Raw genomic sequence first — 15,998 nt, 5'->3', positions numbered from 1 at the left:
ATCATGCTGACCAAAATAGGCCAGACGCAGAAGTTCACAGAGTGTATGATTCCATTTATACAGAGTATCCGGGAGAGATAAATCTAGAGAGACACTCGCAGATCAACATTGCCAGGGACTGGGTGAAGGGAGATGGAGCCTCTGTGTGGGGTTATGGAAGAGTTCTGGAAGCAGTGGCGGTGAAGGCACGGCCTTGCACCTGTACTTATTAACGGCCAGCCGTACACCTACGGGTGGTTGATTTATTTTCTGTTTTATATGTATTTTGCCACAATCAAATAAAACACCAGCGATAGCCCTGGGGCTTTTCAAACCACATTCAGAAGAGGGAAGGGAGAGATGGTTAACTTCTTGAGGTTGATGGTAGAAGGACCGAGCAGAAGTCAGCCGCTGGCCTCGTTTTCGCTGCCCTACCCGGCGGAACTGTGAAATGTCGACTCTAAACCAGGCATCGGGCTGGGCACACCACTGGTGCTCAGTAAATAGATACCACTTATTGTGGAATAAGTGAACAGAGAGGCCTTATATTTTGAAGTGAGTGCCAGTCCTCGGGGCCAAGATCCCAGGGAATGGAAAGAATTTAGAAACAACAAATGACCTTTAAAATATCACCGAGAATGAAAGAAGTTCTAAGTCAACTGCCAGGCAGATGTTGCCTAAAAAAATCAAAAAGAGACCAAGGTGGTAGCAGTGGGTGAGCCCTAAACATCACAAGCGAGCAGGCAGGCCTCAGGCGGATTGCTGGCAGAGCTGGGAGGACTGGGAAACAGATGGTTCATGTGCTTTCCAAACGATTGGAGGTTGATAGCCATCAACATGTCCTCACTAAGGAGCCATGTTAGGTTAACTTCAATTCTGCACTGATGGAATAACTAGGTTAGTAAATTAGCGGACTGCCATAGACGTGACATTTTTCGATCTCCACAACATGTTAGACTGTTCCTCGTTATCACTCAGCCCAGCATTCGCTAGGGGTTTGTGAAGCCAGAGCCCCTGCACACAGTGACTGCTGGCTGCCTAAAGGGGACCTTGAGGGGCCTGGCACACCATCTTCCCCAGAGCATCTTGAGTGCTCCTCAGAGCCAAGGCTAGCAAGCCTCACCACGCGCCGTACAGGAGGCCAGAGGCAGGGAGAAGAGGGGAGCTGTGATGGATGACCACCTGCACCGCAGCTCCCCAGCGGCTGGAGATGCTAGACCCAGCTCAGGGTGGTTCCGTCAGCAGGGGTAACTGTCATGGAGGTTGGTGATGGTTTTCAGTACAGGGTAAAGACTCTTCAGAAGTGAAACGTGTCTTGGAATCTGGCCGGACACTGTTTTCCAGAGAGCCTGACAGTGTGTTGTAACCATAGAGTGAGCTCATTTACCTTGTCCTAATGGAGGGAAACCTATCGCTCGCGCACCCAGCCAGGGTCAGTCCCATCTGCCCTGTTGAAGTCAGCATGAGCGTCCTGTTTTAGAACACTGGATTTGTACTGGCATGGCCTCATTGCAGTGGCTTAGGGTTCTCCAGGCCTTTTCTCACAGAAGGATGGATGACACAGAGTGAATGGGAACAGCCAGAGTCCGTTTCGTTGAACTGCCTGTATATAAACTATCATTTCTGGGGAAAGAGACGTGCGTCCAGGCAGAAGGTGCCAGATAAATAGTTCCTTAACTATGTGGAATGCAGAGTGGTCCCTTTGGGGGTACTGGCACCTGCCCTGTGCTGGGCGTTTGTAGTGATGGGATATTTCTATAAATAAAGCAGACAAAGATTGTGCTTCAAGGACTTCCAGGCTAGCTGGGGAGGTGGGCTGGGGGTGGGGGAGGCCCTACTGATGGGGAGCCTTTTTTGTTATTTAAGTAGGCTCTACACCCATCACGGAGCCCATTGTGGGGTTTGAACTCATGATCCTGAGATCATGACCTGAGCTGAGATCAAGAGTCAGTTACTTAACAGGCTGAGCCACCCAGACACACCAGTGGGGAACCTTTCAAGCATAGGTCTGAAGGAGGTGAGGGAGCCAGCTCTGAGCTTTCCCAGCAGGGAAGGGCATTCAGGGTAGGTGGAACAGCAGCAGTTGAGTCACTAATGGTGGAACGTGGCTGAGCGGTGTGCCTGCAGAACTGTAGGAAAGCTGGCATGGGAGGAGTAGAGAGAAGGAGAGAGAAGTCTTGGAGGATGCATTGTGATGATGTCTGTTTTTATCGTGAGCCTGATGAGAGCCGTGGAGGGTGCCCAGTAGAGGACCAGCATGGTCTCGCTTGCACTTGAGCAGGAGTACTCCGGCTAACCAAAAGTCAAGGGCAGGCATTGCAGGACTTTGTTGGTAACCTTATTCTTACAGAAAATTAGTGGATATGTATATTGTGTATTATCTTTTAAAAGTGGGTTTATTTTTTAAACAAACATTTAAAAATGACTTGAAGTCTTCAAAAACCTATCACAAGTGTATGAGCAAACCCTCTGTCGTAGAGGAGAGATGACCAGTGATCCCGTGCCAGAGCATCTGGAACAAGGTGCCCCTGAGAATCCCATGAGGAGGGGAGTTGGCAGGTTGGGGCCGCGGGCCACTTGGTTGTTAGAGAAAAGCCAGGCACGGTTCGCTCTAATCTGCATCTTTACTGAGAGCCCCTCTGTCTGCTGGGGAAGAGAGGTTCAGCAGAAGTGAAGACAAACCTTGGTCCTCGGGGATGAGATATGCCCTTACAGATGACCAGCAAGTGCTGGTGGAAAGCGGGTTGCTGGCTGGATAGAACGGGGCCATCAGAGCAGACAGTGGAGCTTCTGAGCATGAAGACTGAAGACAGCAGGTGGCCTGTGACCTTTCAGGGCATTTCTATCTAGTAACCATCATGGTCCTTTTCTTTTGGTGCTTCCAGTTCCGGAGCGTCGAACGTTTGTTCTTGAGAATGATAGGAGGCAAGAGCCCTCATTGCAAGTGGGTGACACCTTTCCTCAGGCGTGTGGCATCATTCAGCGCTCCGCCGAAGTCCTCTGGTTTTCAGGCATCTGCATGGCACGCAAGCGATGGCTGCCAAGTCCGCTGGAAGCGCCTGCCCCCGGCTCCGCTTTGAGAGTCATTTCACTCTGAACAGGCAGAGAGGTGTTCTTTGCAGTGACTGACTAGGCTGTCTCATCCTTTGGGAGGAATTTTCAAAGAGGTTTAAAAAGACTTTGAGGTGCTGGTGGACACAAAGAAGTGAGCTCTGGAGTGTGGGCTCTTTAAAGTGCGGACTCAGCAGGAAGGAGAAGGTATAAAAGATTTTAGCTCCCTTTATTTGCTTTCCAAAGTCAGATGGGGAAAGTATGGTAACCGAAGTCAAGTTGTAGCCTTTCCTTTTTATACTAAAAATTTTGGAGGGAAGGCAGGGGACGGGTAATAACTAAATTAAGACCTTGCCTGTGATCTCATCAGTCCCAATCTGTCAGCCTAGTCTAGTTTGAAAAAATGAGCTGGAGGAAATGGCACATCTCAAAAAAAAAAATAAATAAAGCTGCTAGCAAATTTCTGGACCGACCTTCTCTGAAGAAAAAAAAAATGTCATTGCCTTGTCTCTTCTGAAATAAATGTACCTGATTTGATAGATGTCGAGCATCTTCTGTGAGGCTCTGTGCAACATCTACCCCTCCCAAGCATGCTTTTCCCATCGAGGAACTTTTCCTTGTTAAAAGACCAGGACCCCCATCCCCCAGTAGCATGGGCTGGCTGGGAAGCATCTTTATTTGTATCCATCTATGTCTGCAACCAGGCGTCAGCGAAACCTCAGGCGTGGGGGGCTGTGAGTGGACAGACCGAAGAAGCCTTCAGCCATCCACAGGCCTCACTCAGACTCCCGACCCCAAATGGCCCCCAGAATGCCCTCTGTGCTGAGCCAGCGACTTTCCTTCGAACCTTCCTTAGTGCTGTGAGCAGCAGGAGGAAGGGAGCAGCTGCGCACGTCAACCATGCACTGGGGATGCTAGTACCTCGGGGCCAACACCCTCAGGCCAGGTTTTATCGCTCGTGCCTTTTTAAGAAGCGTGGAGGTTATCCTGGGACTCCGCATGGAGCTGTAGAGAGAAATGATTTTCAGTGCTTCAGGTGTACAGATGTATTCGAAGTATGCAAGCATTGGTTGCTGCTTTTCAACCAGTTTGATTTACAGGAAATAAAATGAGTCATAGAGGTAGGGCTTGGGAGTTAGAACCTTCTCTTAGTGGTTCTGCTTCAGTTCTCTGCATGATGAGAGGGCCTAGGAGCCTGGGGGAGACCAGGTCGTGGTCCCACCAGTGGAATACAGCAGTCAGAGGAGAAAACCGTCATGCACGTGGCTTGGGGCCAGTGGGCCAGGGCTCAGGACATAGTGACCAGTCCTGGCCTGGGGCACACGAGAGCAGGTAGCGGAGAGCTCCATGGCTCAAGGTGAGACTTCTGACCTCATGCTCAGCTTGTTTTCCTCCTCCTTCCCTGCTTTTGGCTGGTTTGTGTACCCCCTGCCCCCCAGATTCTTTTGCTGAGTCCCAAGCCCAGTACTTCAGAATGAGTTCTTTGGTTACAGAGTCATTGCAGATGTAATTAGTTTAGATTGTACTGAAGCCGGGCAGGCCCCTAATCTAATCTGCCGGGTGTCCTTGTTAAAAGGAGGAAGTTTGGGGCACCTGGGTGGCTCAGTGGGTTAAAGCCTCTGCTTTCGGCTTGAGTCGTGATCCCAGGGTCCTGGGATCGAGCCCTGCATTGGGCTCTCTGCTCTGCAGGGAGCCTGCTTCCTCCTCTCTCTCTTGCCTGCCTCTCTGCCTACTTGTGATCTCTTTGTCTGTCAAATAAATAAATAAAATCTTTTAAAAAGGGGGGGAGTAGTTTGCACAGATCTGCACGCAGGGAGAACGCCACATGGCCAAAGGCTGGTGTTAAGTTGATGCCTGCCAAGGCGCTACTGGAAGCTGGGAGGGAGGCTTGGAGCAGACCTTCCTTAGCGCCTTCATCAGAGGGAGCATGACCTGTGGACACCGTGGCCTTGGACTTGGGCTCCCAGACCAAGAGATGAGCAGTTCCGGTGTGTCAGCCATGTGCAGGTGGTCACTTGTCATGGCAGCCAGCCCTCGAAGACCTCCTCCCTTTCTTGCTCACACGACTGCCAGGAGCTCCAATGCCTGTCCTGTCTTGGGGAGCTCGTCTGGCCACAGCTTTGGTCCCTGTCACTGTCACCATTCATCATCTTAACCACTCCCGGGCTCCCTGAGCCCCAGGACTCCCTCTGTCCACAGCTTTGGAGGCCTTTTAGGACCGCGCCTGTGGCCTTCCCAGCTCTGCTGCTCTTCTGCTGCTGAGACCCCGTCAGCTCTGCACGATTACTGACGGGCAGTGTGTGCTCAGGAGGGGAGTTTCGTGACCTGTGGAGGAGCTCTCCGCAGAAACCACGTGTGTTGCTTAAACACTGTGCCTCACCTTTAGGCCTGTCAGTGGTCATCCATCCACATTTTGATGCCAAGCCTCTTCTTTGCATCTGGACCTGCTGATCAGACTTGGTCTCTGGCATCAAAACCACCCGTCAGGGGCGCCTGGGTGGCTTAGTGGGTTGGGCCGCTGCCTTCGGCTCAGGTCATGATCTCAGGGTCCTGGGATCGAGTCCCACATCGGGCTCTCTGCTCAGCAGGGAGCCTGCTTCCTCCTCTCTCTCTCTGCCTGCCTCTCTGCCTACTTGTGATCTCTGTCAAATAAATAAGTAAATAAATCTAAAAAAACAAAAAACAAAAAAAAACCCACCCGTCATTGTTCCCACCTATTGCTGCCATTTCCTGACCAGGCTTCTTTATTTTATTTATTTATTGTTTAAGATTTCACTTACTTTTAAATTTTTAAAAAGATTTTTATTTTACGTATTTTTAAAAGATTTTATTTTTAAATAATCTCTGTACTCACAACGTGGGGCTTGAATTCATGACCTGGAGATCGAGTCCTGTGTTCTTCTGACTGAGCTAGTCAAGAGCCCAAGATTTTTTAAATTTATTTTATTATTATTTTTTTTTAAGTAATCTTGACACCCAGTGTGGGGCTCGAACTCATCATCCCGAGATAAAGAGTCACATTCTCTACTGACTGAGCCAGCCAGGCGTCCTCAGATTGGACGTTTTTAAAGTGACTCAAGAATTCAGTTGCAGAATCCTGTTGGATTTTCACAGTGTTTTCCTGATACTCTAGCATCCCACCCCACCCCCCTTTTTAGTGACTTAGTTGAATACTTTCTAAGCATTTGGTGTTTTTTGTAGCATTGCTCCTGTTTTCCCTTCACATTTCACTGGTCTGTGCAGTCATTATTGAACAAGTATGAGCAGCCAGTGTAACTGGCTACTCATACCCCTCTACCTGGGGAGGTACATAACTAACTGAAACAGGTTGGGGAGGTACATAACTGGATCCTAGTAAGTGCACAGCTCAGTGTGGCTATTCTAGAGAATAGCCTCTAAGGCTGAACTGTGAGCGAGACAGTTGGTCAAAGTGACTCACAGAGGGATGTGGAGACCCTGGTGGGTCAGGCACATGAGGCCAGCAGAGTTTTCTGGCATACTCAGCTCCTCCAGTAGGCCTTCTGCTCTTCTCTTCTCAGCCTGGACTCGTGCAGTCCCTCCGCCAGTGTATCTTCTTGCCCCTTATCCCTCAGGGCTTGACTTAGGTGTCACTTCTCCAGGAAGCCCACCTTGCCTCCCTCAGGCCAGGTTAGCTGTCCCTTGGAGAGCAGTCTCTTTCCCCATCAGGCCACTCCCACCATCACGAGTTTTGTGAGGGTGGAGCTCCCATCTTTGTCATCCGTCATCAGATCCCCAGGGTCTGGCATAGAGTAAGTGCTAGGCAAGTGTTTGTTGGGAGGGAGGAGGGGCAGATCGCACACAGCTGTTTCTCAGGGGTCCTCCACCACTCCCTACGCTGTAGGATAAGCTGTGCCCCCGTAAGCCAGTGTTGAAGGCTTGTGCTGTGGTGGTGGTGGTGTCGGCAGTCATGGGGTGGCTGTGAGGATGCGGGTGGTGTGAGCACTCAGGATTAGTAGAAAAACACAGCCACTGAGGATAAGACCACCATCTTGAATGGTGGCTATTTAGCCTAGACCTTCCGGTACTTTCTACCGTCTAACTCAGGCCAGCTCTGTGGTCCCCATTTGCCCTTACTCTGACTGCCTGAGAGCCTGCCACATCTGCCATGGTCATATTTCCCTTCATCCTGGGCTCTGTGTTCCCTGTTCTCAGCCGTTGGAATTCCACTCCTCCACTAGGGCCCAGCCCAGATTCCAAGCACCTGCCACTGGCTTCAGCCCTGCCTCTTGCTCAGGTTTCTGGTCCCTCTTCTCCACAGTCCCCTTCCTTATTCCCACTCCCAGAATTGGGAGATGGTCTTCATCCCACTCCAGGATGCAAGGGACAGAGCTAACTGTGAAGAGCGGCCTTGGAATGGCCACAGGTTGTCTGGCCTTGCCCTCCTCCCCACTGTAGCACATGCAGGAGTGAGTGTTCCTAAGGAAGAAGAGCATCCCCCACCCCCACGGCTAATAAGAGTTTAAATAGAGGAAACAAGAACATCTTGATTTTAATTTTCATTCATCTGCTATGTAATTGCCAGCCCTTCAGAAAATGAGGGAGGGGGGTGTCGAGACACCACCTCTCACCCCCCCAACCCCCCCTACCCCCGCTTGTAACAAAGTACTGTGGGATGAGGAGGCAGTTGGGGGAGGGATGGGAGCTGGGAAGAGAAAGCGCCTGGCAGGCTCCGGTCCTGAGATTTCATAATACTCGTTTGTTTTCTGGCGTCAGTCTCAACAGCTTTACTTTCTGCATGCACCCACCCCCGTTCATGAGTGCACGGCTGACCTGCCGAGCGGGAGGCACGAGGCGCTATGCAGCCATGGGAACAAAGTGACGGACGCTGGGCGGATGCACTGTCCAGGGCTGCCCTACAAATCGTTACGGAAGAGGGGGCCAAAAACCGCACAAGTGCGTGCTCTTGCAGCTCCAGAGGCTGAAAGTCAGCTGTCAAGGTGGCAGCGGGGCCTTGTGCCTCTTGAGGGCTCTAGAAAGGGATCATCTGTCACCTAATCCAGCTTCTGGGGGCGGCTGCCAGTCCTGGTGGCTTGGGCTCTAGGCTGTGCCAGTCCAGTGCATGCCTCCATTGTCACACGGCTTTTCCTCTCTGTGTATGTGGGTGTCTGCAAATGTCTGTCTTTATGAAATCCAGCCACTGGGTCGAGGCCCACCCTGATTCAGTATGAATGCATCCTAACATGATTGCATCTGTGAAGACCATGTTTTTGGCCACATCTGCAGGTGCCGTGGACTTTATGCCTTTTTGGGGGGGACACGATTCAACCCCTGACACCAGCATTTGAAAGTGTGCTTTGTTCGCTTTTCTTCCTGGTCATGTAGGGAATGGGCTACAGAATTGGGAAATGCAGTGTACATGTGCGCCCAATGCCTAACATAGACTCCTGGGTCAGGGACACCCCTGGGCTGTGTTCGTGCTCGCCCACCGTTGTTGTGAGTGTGATTTTCTTTGCTCAAACTTCAGATCTTGGTAGCTTGTTTTTAGGTCCTTAAGATCATATTTCTACTCTCATGGAATATTCCACCTGGGAGAGATTGAACTTTCTCACAGCTAACAGAGATGCCCCAGGGCTCTGGAAATAGAACAGAAAGCCAGCTTTCAGCAATTGAGGGAACACTTGAGGGTCCAGAATGGCATGAGATCTTCCCTGGCTCTTGGGCTAAGGGGTTGAGAGTGGATTTAATGATGGGTCTGTGATACTCTGTCAACCATGGGGCCCTTGAGCATCTCCAGGCTATTTGGAATACTCCAATATCTCACAGGCAGTGTGTGCCTTTGGAAGCTTTGTGGCCTGAAGCCCTCACTGCTGCATACCAGAAACACTTTTCTAAGCAAGAAGCTGAAGCCACATGAAGGAGAAACATGGTGCTCTTCATGCCTCCTGGAGAGGTTTGGAAACACTGTGTATCTTGAAGCAGTTCTGCCCTTGGGGGCTGCCGCCCTTGGAGCTTTTTCCTTTGTTTTGTTGTTTTTTTCCTTCTCTGGCAGATGTTTGTATGGAAATGTGATCTTTAATTTCTTAAAGACCTGTCTCTCTGGAGTTAATTCCTATTTTGAAGTTAGAGTCTTTTGTATAATGTTTTCTGGTCACCTTGACTCTGTGTTGAATGGCACAGAAGAGAAAATCCTGTGGGCTTTCTGCGTGCAATGTGGGCATACAAGAAATAACTACAGTGGTTGGAGGCCAACACGTGGAGGTAGCCAGTTTCTGAAGTTCCCTGGAAATGGAATGTGGCTGTCTTGTGTCATTCTTGACAACTACCATCTGATTTAATTCTCTCACAAATCCAGAAGCAGTTGAAGAAGGTGAACAAATCTGATTTCCTTGGGCATCATTGTGACGATGGATATTTCCCCAACACTTACAAAGAAGAAAGCTGCAAATTCACAGGAATCCTCCAGGTTTGGGACACAGCAGTTGGTCACAATGGACCTTTCTTTAGGTTCACACTGCTCCAAGTTGCTCGTGGAGGAGATAGAAGACAAGAACTTGCCACTTGCTGATATTTGCCTGCTCTAGCTAAAGCCTGAAGCCAGAGCTACTTTAGGCAACATGTTGGATGCATTCTTGGGAGCTCTGTTGGCCATTTCCAGCTCCCCAGGGCTTCAACAGCCACAGACTTGAGTGGAGCTGCTGTCGGATCTCTGTTCTGGATTCCTCCTCTGAACCCTGCATATGTTGGAATCGCAGGATGGTTCCACCAAAAAATGGAGGGGAAGTACCCAAGGATGCTATGCTTTTACTTAACCACCTTCCCTTTCCAGCTGCTTGAGAATGGCCAACCGGAAAAGAACCTGCCTAACTGGACTGTTGGGAAACATTCCATATTTGTAGTTCCTAAACTTGACCTGTGCAATAGAATAACACATTTTTCTGAATGAGACTCAGGCTGTCAGCCTCTTCTCGACACCTAAATGGTGAGGACCGCACAGATGAGTACTCATTTAAAGAACAGTGCAGCCCATTTGCTAATAGGCACGTTGTGGTTAGAACTTTGGAAAGAATACTTAATTTCACATGTATTTATGTTCTCTCGTTTCCTTCTTCTATTAGAAATGTCCCAACAAATTCAGTGTGTGGGAAGGAAGCACCCATTAGCACTAAGTAATGAAGGAAATGCGCTAACACTAAGCCAGCTGTGGATACCGAGCGCCTCAAGGAATGAGTAGTTCCAGACTTTCCTCTTGGGTGGATTTCAGGGGCTGGTGGGGATTGTTCGGAGAGTCTCTATCCTTCCACCTGGGAAGGCACTCCAGCTGAGCAGAGCAGGAGAAGGAGGCACCAGGCAGCTCTGAAGTCAGGGTGGCTGTGATGGGTCACCCTGTGGCCCCACCCATTCCCATCCTTGTCACCTACAGGCAGGGCTGGAAAGCCACCCTAGAAAATGTGGTGAAGGTTGACTTCTTGGTGTCCAAAGTCCATGGATACCCAGTCAAACCCACAGGGGCAGACTCTTCTAGTAAGTCTCAGTGAAGGGCAAAGGATCAGGGCACAAGGTGGAGAAGTGCATGGCTTCAGATCCCCAACTGGTCTCACCTGATAGTATGTCCCCTTTGGCATGTCACTTAACTTACTTTCATCAGTTGAAGCATCTAGAATTGGGCATCTAATGGGTACTTAATAAGTATTAACTATTATTATATCTGTGTAAGTAAACATACAGAGACATTATAGTGAGAATCTGCCACTGGTCACTGTGAGTGAGAGCCCGAGGAGGCTGACTGGTGTTGAGCAAGGTGGTGTGCTCATGATTTATTTAGATGTTGGCCCTGGAAGCCTTGGTGGCCCACTCTGCTTGTGGCATTCTTGTTCTTGTGGCAGTGACAAGGTTTGGGTCTGTGGTACCTGATGAAAAGCCTGTCCTAGAGAGGAGAGACAGCTCTGTGTGTGCGTTACACACTTGTAGTCACGTGTCATCCCTCAGCTGCCCTTGGGCACACCTCTGACATCTTAGCAGACCTGTATATTTTAGCATGAGGTCTGAAGAGGTTCAGAATCCAGGTGCTCTGCTGGCAAAACTTCCCTCAGTTTTACCAGGGAAGAAGGCGGTTCCCAGTAAAAGGAGTTAATATTTATTGAGTGTCATTGTTTGCCAGGCATTGTTCCGAGGGCTTTCCCAGTACACACTGACTTACTCTTTACAGCATTCCTGTGGGCTAGTTAGTAATTTTATCCTATCATTTTAGTTGTGGAAACTGAGGCTCAGAAGAGTTAGTAAGAGGTACGAGGTCATACAAAGACGACACAGCTGATATTTGAGCCTGGGACTGTGGCTTCAGTCCTGTTAACCACTGGCGACATGGGTCAGTGTGGGATGAATGGGTAGCTCTGGTCCTGCCTTCCCAGGGACGGGGACTGGGGTGCTGCTGTGAAGCCCAGCATGGCCCTGTTCATGGAGGAGCTGCCGTGGGCCCCACCCTGGGACTCACCCTCTGGAAGGGCAGGGCACCCTCTGGAAGGGCAGGGAGGCAGCGGAGAGCAGCCCTTTGTGATTATGTCCTCCCCAACAAGGAAATGAGGAACTTGGTGAAGGGGGAGGAAATGCTTCCTAGGGCCATGACTTCTGAGCTGGGTTTGGAAGAGTAATAGTTAATACTCTGAGCATACTAAGTTGGACACGGCAGGCAAAGGATGGGCATGCAACAGCAGGGTCTTTTCAAGGTGGGGGACAGCAAGTCCTTTAACATAGATGGATGATCAAGTCGGGGGCTGTGGGGTCGTGTTTGCTGAGACCAGAGAAGGAGAAAGAGCCAGAAGATAGAGGGCCTGCTTGGCCTTGCCAGGGAACCCGACTTTATCCTGGGCAGGTCGACAGTATAATATCGTAGTTGTAAAAATAAGGTCATAGTCTCCCAACCTTGATGCAGTTAGTAGTATTGGTTTTTTTTTCCCCTCTGATTTTTCATCATGATTATTTTAGAAAAAGATTATAAGAGTAAATTTCATATCTTATGTGTGTTTCTACTGTGTTAAAGAATGTTAGGTTTTTAATCTTCTCCACTTGTTTCTTTTTTTTTTTTTTTTAAACCAGCAGTTCTCTTTGGCAAAAGTTATTTTCATATGCCAGGATAAGTACTTGAGAGAGTTTTTTTTAATGTTTTCCTAAGTGGCCTTTGATTGCATAAGAGCATCATGCAGAACTGTTTCCAGTCGTATCTTTATAGCAGGAATGGAGGCTAAGACTGATTATGTAATTGTTCCCTTAATTTATTCTCAGAACCTAACGTGCTGCCAGCATATAAAAAAACCCCAGCGATCACAATGGCATCTGAGCGTCTCTTGCTCACGGTTTCTGGCACTATGGCTTTTGCATTGTTCACTGCAGAGGAGACATGGATGGTTTCAGTGTGGCATGACTGTTGGCAGCATTAGGCACCCCAGACTCATGGCTCTGTCTGCTCCATCTTGCTGTGCAACCCACAGCCAACAGCTCCCGCTGGGGAGGACTCGTGTGTACTCCTTAGAGACCCGAGCCGGCGTCTCGCATGCTAACCCCTGGGTAAGGAGAGGCAGCGTGCTTCAGCTGCGCTGAGGTTGCATTTTGCAAGGAGCACAGAATACCATCTGTCAGAGGAGGTGGCGGGAGTGTGCAAATATTGCTGTGAATTCCATGAATGCTTAATTGCTACAGTTGTTTCTTTTCTTTTTTTTTTTTTTTAAGAGTCCTTGCATTTAGTTTGTTGTTTGTTGTTTGTTCTTTTTTTGTTGTTTTATTTTTTAGAATAGTCCTTATCAGTGGCAGAAGATCCTTCTGTAGTATATTTTCAGTGCTGCCCTATCGTGACAGTGCGCAAGTTGGGTATGTATATGCATGCTTGCTTTCTAGTTCTCTGGGTGAAAAGTTGTGACACCATGTGCATAATGTGGCTGCCCTTCCGTTTCCAAGAACTTGCCTGGCTCTAACACTGCAAACTGAGTACTTATAAACTGGGAAGAAAGTTCTGCTTTCTTTTCAGCCAGAAAGCTTTCTTGTTATTGTGAGAGAGAGAGAGAGAGAGAGAGAGAGAGTGTGTGTGTGTGTGTGTGTGTGTGTGTTTCCGTCTGTCCTCACCGTCTTGTCTGCTGTTTACAAATGTGCATTTTGTCCCCTCTTCCAATGCTGTAAAGCAAGAGCAATCCGGGGACCCACCCCATTGCTCGGGCCGTGTCGGCTTTTGGAGAAAGGTAGGTGAAGAAAAAAATCAGAAAAACCATGTGAACGTCCTGCCTCTTTGCATCTTGGGCTTTGGGCTGGAGACTGACCAGCAGGCTGGAGCAAATACCAAAGCAAAATGGTACAGGAACAGACCTATGTGATTCGCTGCAGGCCAAAAGAATGCTTGCTTCTCTAGCTCAACAAGCCTTTCCTTTTGCTCTGAAGAGAAGTAGGTAAGTGAGGCTCTGTCCTTGCGGAGCCTCCCCTTCACTCCCTGTGCCAAACTCTGTGCTGGTTCCTCCTGAGTCTTCACGACCTTGCCCCTCACATGTCACTGTCTCCGGTGTTTGTCTCCAGGGAGCTGCCGTTGTTTAAGGTAGGACAGCTCACCACGTAGGGTGCCAGGAATCGTGTGGCATGTTGACTCCACACTACAGGTGAAATGCTAGAATTGCCCCCTGGACATTGTGACGACGGCACACTACCCACTCGTGACCACTGCCCTGTGGGCCTCTGTGGAGGGCAGTGTGGCCTCTGGTGCTGACTCACCATTTATTCATTTCCACCGTATTCCATGAGCTCTCTCCGCTGGTCATTCCTGTTCACCATGGCTTCCCCCTCCCACCACTCCCCTGTTAGACTTGGGCTGTTCAACTCACCCATGGTCCTTATTTCTGCTCTGCACCGTAAGCTTCACGGGCAGACAGTAGCGCATCTTCATGGAATTCTGACTTGGTCCTGTATTAGATGTGCACCTTAAAAGAGTCGCAGTCATCTTACTGTTGATTGAGAGCACACTTTGGGCAGGTCCTTTTCACTCCCTGCGTCCTTACAACAACTTTACAAAGTAGGGTGTTCTCAAAAAAGTAACAACAAACCCTTCCCGTCAGGGATTCAAGGATCACCTGGGCATGGCCTACAGAGCTGCCTGCAAGAGATCTCATGAGGAGGCTTGATTGACCTTACCAACCTGTCCTGGTCCTGGGTTTGGCTGCACCTGACAGCAGGCTTACTTAATCCCTGTGGAAATGGGTGGTACTAGCTCTCAGACTTCCAGGTGACCCAGAAGGCCAGTTCACTAATTTTACACAAATAATCATGCCAGGGCCCTGATGATGTTGGTGTGACCAGCCTGTGAACATGTTTCCAGGGAGATCTGAATCAGCCTGGAAGGTTGTGTGCAAGTTTGTCCTCTCATGGCCAGCTTGGATGGCCACTATGGCCTTGGCTTTATTTTTGTATTTTTCTGGGCTTTCCCTGCTAACCTTTCTGACTGATGTATTCGTCCTCCGGCCATGGTCCATTTTCTCATGTATTGAGTGCTTCCTATGTGACTAGGTGCAGGGGTAAAGACTAAAAGATGGGCCTGGTTCCTGTATCCTGAAACTGAAAACCACGAGGGGGAAACACATTAAAATTTCCCATATGGGGCGCCTGGGTGGCTCAGTGGGTTAAGCTGCTGCCTTCGGCTCAGGTCATGATCTCGGGGTCCTGGGATCGAGTCCCACATCGGGCTCTCTGCTCAGCAGGGAGCCTGCTTCCCTCTATCTCCCTCTCTGCCTGCCTCTCCATCTGCTTGTGATCTCTCTGTCAAATAAATAAACAAAATCTTTAAAAAAAAATTTCCCATATGATTAATTACTACTTTCAATTAAGGCTTTCAGTTAATGTTCAGTCAGGGGACTGCCAAGTCTTTCTGACTGAGAACCCATCTGGTTTCGTGAACATAATCTGACTTCTCTGTGCTTTCATCTTAGAACTGTTCGTGTTTGTTTCATTCTGGAATGGTGCTCTTCTTTCCAAGTTCTGAGGCCTCCTCACCATGGTACCCAAGTACTTACCCGCATTTTATAGATAGGACCACTGATCCTCAAGAGTTACAGTCTCAAACATCGCTTTGACCCAGAATGGGAATTTGAACCCAAGTCCGTCCAGCCCTGGGACTTCCCGTGACTCACTCTGGCCAGCAGGCAAAGTAAGTTCCATATTCACAGAATGCCGTCTGTGAAATGGAGCTTTTATAATAACTGCCTCACGGAGGTGCAGTAAGACTCCCAGGGCAACTGACTATGCACGGTCCAGCACAGCCCCTGACAGAGGTACATGGGGCCAACTTGTCAAGGACCCCAAATTTCTTAAGTAAACACAACGTGGGAATCAGTGAGGAGAACTTGGGAGACTTGTCATTTTCTGCTTGGGCAAATCACTTGCCTCTGCAAGCCTCTGCTTGTTCCTCTGTAGGATGGGTTTCACAAGTTACTACCAGTGTTGTTAGCTTTGAAGATCCCTCCCTGCATTTTATACAGAGCTCGTGGGAACACAGTTTAACTTAAACTGTCCAGGAAGAGATCATCCCTACTATCTGTGTTTGATATCCTTATTAGAAATACGTGGCCCTCCTCATCTTTGACACTGGGGGAGAGGGGCATCTGTCACTACCTGGGTCGCCTTGACTCCTGCTGGGAGGGCCCTGTGTGTTACCGGGGAGATGTCACCGGGTGGCCATCTTGCTCAGCTGTGAAGCTGGTGGCCCCAGAGGAAGTAGCAAAGTGCATTTGGGGGCTCACAGGGCATAACCTCTTCCATCTTTGACATGAATAAACTCTACTCCTTCCTACTTTATAAATGAGGAAACCAATGTGCAGAAAAGTTAACTTTCTTTAACAAAAAAACACTGGGTCCGTTGTAATGTTTGACAGACAAAAGAACATGCCCGTTTCGGTAGCATATTCTGCTTAAGAACTCACACAAGGAAGTATGAACACCACTCAAAATATTGTAATTTAGCAGTGAGACGAAGAAGCAGTTGT

General features: G+C 49.1%; 1 protein-coding gene across 3 annotated transcripts in view; it reads left to right on the top strand.

Moving 5' to 3' along the window:
- The window catches only part of CABLES1 (Cdk5 and Abl enzyme substrate 1), a 111,542-nt gene that overhangs the window by 57,193 nt on the left and 38,351 nt on the right, over positions 1–15,998 (top strand). For 2 of the 3 annotated variants that reach the window (XM_044243279.1, XM_044243281.1), the window contains one exon: positions 12,775–12,852. The exons of the other annotated variant lie outside the window; for it this stretch is intronic. In XM_044243279.1, the coding sequence (XP_044099214.1) occupies positions 12,775–12,852 (78 nt within the window). The remainder of the gene's footprint in view (positions 1–12,774; positions 12,853–15,998) is intronic. 3 annotated transcript variants of the gene reach the window in all.

This window comes from Neovison vison, chromosome 3, assembly GCF_020171115.1.
Source record: "Neovison vison isolate M4711 chromosome 3, ASM_NN_V1, whole genome shotgun sequence".
In the NCBI taxonomy this organism is placed as follows: domain Eukaryota; kingdom Metazoa; phylum Chordata; class Mammalia; order Carnivora; family Mustelidae; genus Neogale; species Neogale vison.
This window is presented reverse-complemented; position numbering and strand designations above follow the sequence as displayed.